At 46.1% G+C, this 7,447-nt stretch overlaps 1 protein-coding gene across 1 annotated transcript; it reads right to left on the reverse strand.

Moving 5' to 3' along the window:
- Nucleotides 1-2,634: 2,634 nt before the first annotated feature.
- Nucleotides 2,635-5,591, reverse strand: LOC142463004 (olfactory receptor 5V1-like). Its single transcript, XM_075565199.1, has one exon. It carries the CDS (start codon nt 5,532-5,534, stop codon nt 4,662-4,664), a length of 873 nt encoding a protein of 290 aa, XP_075421314.1. The 5' UTR covers nt 5,535-5,591; the 3' UTR covers nt 2,635-4,661.
- Nucleotides 5,592-7,447: the final 1,856 nt, after the last annotated feature.

A 7,447-nucleotide genomic window follows, 5' to 3' on the forward strand; every position in this document is an offset into this window, starting at 1 on the left:
CTGTGGCAGGGAACACGGGCCCACAGCAGGGTCCTCAGTAGATGAGGCAGTTGACACTTGGTCCTCAGCTTCACCTGGGTGGTCCGCCGGCTGGCGCTTCACCAAGGCTGATTGGCCACTGTCGTCAGTAGAAAAGGATGGGGGTAGGGACATCTTACCCTTCTTTGGTTCCAACATCTGGTGTTCCTGCATCTGTGGTTCCGGAATTGGAACCGAATCTGGAACTGTGGTTAGGGCGCACAGGCCCTCCAAAACCTCTGCTCTTGAGGTAGGTTGGTTACCAGCATCGACCAGTCGAGTAGAGGGTCAGTCACATCTTTCTCTGCGGTTTCCGTAGGCCACAGCAACATGGGCTGCAGGAACTGTGCTCTGCAGCAGGCACCCTTGGGTCCCAAAGTCAATTCTCCATCTGGAAAGTCACATTTGCTACAGAAACATTGTACACACCCCTGCCTATCGAACTTTGCCGCCAGAAATTCTATTGGTAGTCTTTTTTTGGACTAAGGGTCTATGACGATTCAGGGGATTCTTTCCCCTTCTTTCTCTCCCCCTGTCCCATCTCCTGTTATCCTTCTACCCTTTCCCACTCCTGTCCTGTTCCTTCTACCTCTCTCCCACTTCCTCAGCGCATGCCCCTCAGACTTTGCGCACCCGCGTGGTCCCCGAGCTTCTGCAATGATGCCTCCCACTCCCAGATACCCGCTATGGCCATGGCCAATACCTCACCATCTCTGGCGGTCCTGTCCGTTCCTCTGCCCTCCTCCAGCAGGGTTCCAGTGGCGCGGTGCTCCGAGCACCTGGTGACGCGTCCTGTGCGCGCGCCCCCTCGCTCCCGCAGGGCGCGCGCACACGCTCCTCCTCTGGGCTCTGTCCGCTCTCTACTTCCTCCTCCCGGTCCCTGCGGGCCATCTCACTCTCGCAGCCTGTGCGCGCGCACCCTCAACTTACAGAGGGCACGCGTACACGCTTCTCTGCTCTGCCACAATCCTGACTCCTCCTCCCAATCCCTACTGGTCACTCCCCTGACTGCCCCTTCTGTCTCCTCCTCTCTTCTCCCTGACCTATCTCTGTTGTCTCCCACTTCTCTCTCTGCTGCTCCCCTCTCTTCCATTGGTGTACCTCCCTTTATAATCCCTGTCTGTCCACTTCTTCCTCGCTCTGCATAGTTCCTGTTTCCCTGTGTGCTGACCTATGCTGTGCTCCCTGTGTCCCTGCTGTATCCTGCTCCTGTGTTTATCTTTGGATCTCCCTGGCTTTGACCCCTGCTTGTTCTGGAGTACTCTGCTCTCAGTACCCCTTTGAACCTTGCTACGCTCTCAACCACTCTGCTCTCTGGAACCCTAGGACCTGGCTTTACACCCCGACGACTCTACACTCTGGACCCCTTGGACATTGGCACATGGACATGACTATCCCTACGCATACTCCTAAAGACGTTGCAAGTATCGCTAACCACTCTTTCTACAGGCCCAGCAACGCTTTAGCACACTCCGGGTTTGCTCCCACTGCTGTGGGTGTGTGGTGTAATACCGTTCCCACCTCAGTACTGGGGTCTTGCCAGGTCTGCGGGCATACAGGCGTGACAGGGTCAAAGTCCATACCACCAGACTTATTCAATTCTTTTTGTAAGCACAGGCACAAAAGATAGGGCACTTTAAGTCCTCTTACTTGCCAAACTCTATATAACTGAGGGTGCGGTTCACTGCATCCTGCACCTCCCTGCTGGGGAACAGAAGTTGTGGACTGAGGCTCACTGCACTCCCTCCCCCTGGTGTAATCCTGAGGAGGGGTGTCCACTATCAAGGAGTGGTTCTGGCTCTGCGCTGAGCCACTGACGTCACGGGGGTGGGGCTCTGGTTTTCGCGCCAGACCCGGGCAGGTTTCTGCAAAACATTGTGGTGCAGTCTGGTGGCCATTAGCACGTGCGCTCTCCTGACTTGGCGGGAGACGCCATTTTAGGTGTGACTCACTGTTAGCATTCCTCGTTAAGGGAGCCAAAGAAACTGCTAGGTCAGGAAAGATAATTGGGCACGCATTGGTCAGACCATCGGGCAGATTTAGGAATTGGGGGCCATCTTCCTCACATATGACATGGCCCACATTTATTATCATGGCACTCCATTGACAGAGGGAATCATACCTTCGCCCTATGACCCAAGCTTGCGCCAGTCCAGGTAGTTTGCGAACATGCTCCTGGATGTCTAGCACGAATGCGCAAGCAGGAACTCTGCCTACAGCGACCAGGCGGTTGGGGGTCCGGCTAATCTTCACGGCCCATATGTGACCTCCTGCCTTCAGGGCACCCACATAGTGGAAAATTAAATTGAACAATTTGACTTAAAAATAGGATAGGGCACCCCAGGTCTGAATCTCAGCAGTGCCTCCAAATGTAGCCCAACTACCCCTGCCCCTAAGTGAGATAGGGGTGGGTATGCCTTTTACTGGCTACTCTGTGTGATACGCTGTGACCTGTTGGCAACAGGAGGGAGAAACCAGGACAGGGGACAAGTTACCTTGTTCTCAGTTGGTGCAGTGCCTCCAGCCAGCAGGGATCTTCTGTGGTTTTTCAGGGGATGAGCCACTACTGACATTCCTCCATACAACAGAGACAGTTACAGACAGCATTGTCTTTTCTGATATTTATTGTAGGCAGATGTTCACAACAGAGAGGCAGGCATTCTTCATAGCTGTTGGTTAGTACTCGCAGAGCAGTGCCCTGCACCAAGCCTTATACCCAGCTCAGGCCTGCTTTACTCCTCCTCCATCTCCTAGTCAGAGCCCTGACTCAGGCCTGCTCCTCTTCCCTCCCATCCCCTCATGGGTGGGAGGAAGAGACTCCTCTCTTTTCCTATAGCTTCATCTTCTCTCAGAACTGGACTGAACTGAACTCTTTGATTTGGGAGAATGTCAGGATTTATAATCTTTGGGGAGTGGCTGTAACTCTGACTCATAACAAACCAGATCTGGATACTGATAGGCCCTCACATACAGGGTGTGTTCCAATCAATATCCACCCATCAGATTGACATTCTCAGAAGTTGCTAGGCCCGCCCTTGGATACTGATTACATCATACAAGGATGTAACACACACAGGCCTACAGAAGGAATTAACCTTTCCACTGCCTGCACTAACAGGACTGACACTGGAAAGGCCCAGGAAAAAGAAGTAGCTCCCGGGAGGCAAGGCTATACATGGATGAAAGCAAATGTACACACAGGTAGTGAGTATCAGTGTCTCTGCATGTCCTTGTGGAAAAGAAGTTGTGGCGCTGGTCTTCACTTGTGCTCAGTGCATTACATGAAAATAGAAAATACAAAAACTGTGTAATATCGCACAATGCATGCAAACAATATCACCTCTGTGCAGAAATATTCAAATCCAGGTGTGAATCCCTAATACTGCTTCACCAACACATCTGGATATTTGATGAAAGTAAACCACTAAATAGTTAATGCTCTTAGAGGGATAAACTTGTTCAGTGGTTGATCTCCAATGGATTTATTGCAACCCTTTACCATACACCTTAATGACGACACACACATTTACCTTTCAACCCCTGACCTTACACCTGCTGTACAAACCAAAGTTTCTGAATGTCTCTGCTATATCATCCTGGAGGCCCTCAGTTGCCTTAAACTCAACATGGCAAAAACAGAGCTCCTTATACTTCCTCCTAAACCTGGCCCTACTACCTCCTTCCACATCACTGATGGAAGTACTATCATTCATGCGGTAGCCCAAGCACGCTGCCTAGGGGTCACACTCGACTCCTCTCTCACATTCTCCTCTCACATTCAAAACTTTTCTAAAACCTGTCACTTTTTCCTCCGCAATATCACAAAGATACGCCCTTTACTCTGTTACTTGACTGCGAAAACTCTGATTCAGGCCCTCATTCTCTCCCGTCTTGATTACTGTAACCTCCTGCTGTCCGGCCTTCCTGCCTCTCACCTGCCTCCCCTACAATCTATCCTAAACGCTGCTGCCAGAATCACTCTGCTCTTTCCTAAATCTGTCTCTGCGTCTCCCCTCCTGAAATCCCTCTCCTGGCTTCCGATCAAATCCTGCATCTCACACTCAATTCTCATCATCACTTTTAAAGCTTTACACTCTCTGCCCTTCCTTACATCTCAGCCCTAATTTCTCGTTATGCACTATCCCAACTCTTCCATTCTTCTCAAGGATGTCTTCTTTCTACCCCCTTTGTATCTAAAGCCCTCTCCCGCCTTAAACCTTTTTCGCTGACTGCCCCGCACCTCTGGAATGCCCTTCCCCTCAAAACCCGACTAGCACCCTCTCTATCCACCTTTAAGACAAACCTTAAGACACACTTGCTTAAAGAAGCATATGAATAGCACTGTGGATAATACTGGACACATGATACATAAAGCTTGTCCCCCTGGAGACGCACTTACCAAAATGCCCTCCTACTGTCTCTGTACGTTCTCCCTACTTACCAATTAGACTGTAAGCTCCTCGGAGCAGGGACTCCTCTTCCTTAATGTTACTTTTATGTCTGAAGCACTTATTCCCATGACCTGTTATTTAAATTATCTGTTATTTAATTTATTACCCCGTGTATTACTACTGTGAAGAGCTATGTACATTAATGGCGCTATATAAATAAAGACATACAATACAATACAATCCAGAATTCATCTATAAACTCTGCCTAATGTCTGTTCCTATGTGAAAGTGTTTGTGCAGAGTATTTCTAAGTGCTCCTTTGAGGTCCTTGTTTCTCAGACTGTAAATAAAGGGGTTTAATAAAGGGGTAATAACTGTATAAATAACAGACACCAGAGTATCACCTATCCCAGGGTGACTTGGTGCGGGACGTAAATATGTAAATAAAAGTGTTCCATAAAAGATAAACACCACAGACAGGTGAGACGCGCAGGTGGAGAAAGCTTTGTGTTTCCCTTCCTTGGTCGGGATCCTCAGGATTGTTTGAAAAATCTCTATGTATGGGATAAAAGTGATTAATAAGGCAGGTAATGCTATAAATAACGCTGCAAGAAATATGGTCAGGATGTTTATGAAGGTGTCAGTGCACGAGAGCTGTAACAGGAGGGGCAGGTCACAGAAGAAGCCCTGTATGATATTTGGGCCACAAAAGGTTAACCTGTGTGTACAAAGTGTCTGTATCAATGAGTTGGAGAATCCAAGAGCCCACAGCACTGATGCCAGTTGGGAACAGACTTCCCAAGACATGACGTGACTGTAATGCAGAGGGTGGCAGATGGCAACGTATCTGTCATAGGACATCCCTGCCAGCAGGAAGATCTCAGAACAGGAAAAAAAAATGAAGAAAAACACCTGAGCTCTACAAGCTGTTAGGGAAATTGTCCTAAATTCAGTGAGTAAGTCAGTGAGCATCCGAGGGACAGTGACAGAGGAAGAGCCGGCGTCCAAACACGCCAGGTTACCAAGGAAGAAATACATTGGGGTGTGAAGACGGGAGTCATTGTGGATAAGAACAAGAATGAGAAGGTTTCCGGTCAAAGTCATGAGATAAATGAGGTAAAACATTAGGAATAATATGTACCGAAACTCTGGGAAATCAGAGAATCCAAGAAGGAAGAATTCATGTAATATTGTTTGGTTTTCCAGGCTTATGTTGATCATGAAGTCGCCTGTATTGGAAATCCAAGAAAGACACAATATTACATTTGGTGAAAGGATACACAGTAACACAATATTACAGGTGCTGAGAGAATACACAGTAACACAATATTATAGGTGCTGAGAGAATACACAGTAACACAATATTAAAGGTGCTGAGAGGATACACAGTAACACAATATTAATGGTGCTGAGAGGATACACAGTAACACAATATTAAAGGTGCTGAGAGAATACACAGTAACACAATATTAAAGGTGCTGAGAGAATACACAGTAACACAATATTAAAGGTGCTGAGAGGATACACAGTAACACAATATTACAGGTGCTGACAGGATACACAGTAACACAATATTACAGGTGCTGAGAGAATACACAGTAACACAATATTAAAGGTGCTGAGAGGATACACGGTAACACAATATTACAGGTGCTGAGAGGATACACAGTAGCACAATATTACAGTTGCTGAGCGGATAAACATTAACACAATATTAAACATGCTGAGAGGATGCACAGTAATACAATATTAATGGTGCTGAGAGGATTCACAGTAACACAATTAGACACATGAACCAATGCTGGAGAAGAGATCAGTTTAATTATAACAGAGAATAAAAAGCAGCTCACAGAATAATGAATAAGGAGCAGAAACAATACATGAAACCTGAGTTATATATGAAGAAGTGAATAATTCCTAATCTGTGCAAATCATGTGCGATAATATTTTAGTGCTGTAGTTGTTCACAAATATACATCAGTACTGCGTATCATTACTCACCAGAGAGCATCCTGTACTGGGGAGGTAGCTGTTCCTGTGCTGGGTGAGAATGTGATGTTTGCTGCTGTAGTCTCTACAAGCCCTTTCTTAGGAATTAGACACAGCCACACGTGCATCTCTTACCTGTATGTGATCACACCTGTGTGACTCAGTGTATGAGGCACAGTGTCTCTCACACACACACAGCTCTGCCTTATATAGCTCACTACTACCACCTGCCACCTTTCTGGGGAACTAATTAAAGTTACTAATTTCTGCTCAGCCTCATGGGAGGAGGAAACATTTCTTACATTGTATCTTGGGGGATCTCACATCTGAGAAACTCTTTAGCACTTTATTTTAACTCTTTCCTGGGTTTATATTTTCTCATGTTAAACACGTTTCTGTATCTGCTGCTACATTCAGGCCTCAGTATCCTTGGGAATGTTCCCGGATGTAAAAGGAATCCTGTGTCCCTGTCTACATTATGTCACGTTACTGTGTGGGGGATAGAACCTTGTCCCAAACAGGGGTGTCTTATATCTCACTATCAGTTATCAGAAAGTAATGGCTGTATTCCATTTATTGGGATATTAAGAATATATAATATACATATCATGCACCCAAATCAGAAAGGAAGGTGAAAGTAATGCTTGATGACTGTATATATTGTCATATAGCTACAGCTGATCAGTAATAAAAAGGAAAATGACACAAACTTTAATAATCCAATAACATCTATAAATTAATGTACGTTTTGCTTAGTTGTTTCTTGATGAACAAGTAATAATATTCCTCACACAGGATAAAGGATTTCAATGTGTTCACTTATTTTGTTTACCAAAAAACTAAAATTTCCAGTTGTAGCCCATGAAAGAGACCACAGTCCCTCGGATGTATAGTCCTTGGGATAAACAATGATTGTAGTTATAAGAGAGACAGTATATACATTTCAAAAGCATTACACGGCCCAGTAGAGGTTTAAAAAAAAACAGAATAGGGGGCGCAGACATGGCGTCAAATCCTTTATATAGAAAAATGAATAGACAAGTTAAAAG

Source organism: Ascaphus truei, chromosome 11 (genome assembly GCF_040206685.1).
Source record: "Ascaphus truei isolate aAscTru1 chromosome 11, aAscTru1.hap1, whole genome shotgun sequence".
Classification (NCBI taxonomy): Eukaryota; Metazoa; Chordata; class Amphibia; order Anura; family Ascaphidae; genus Ascaphus; species Ascaphus truei.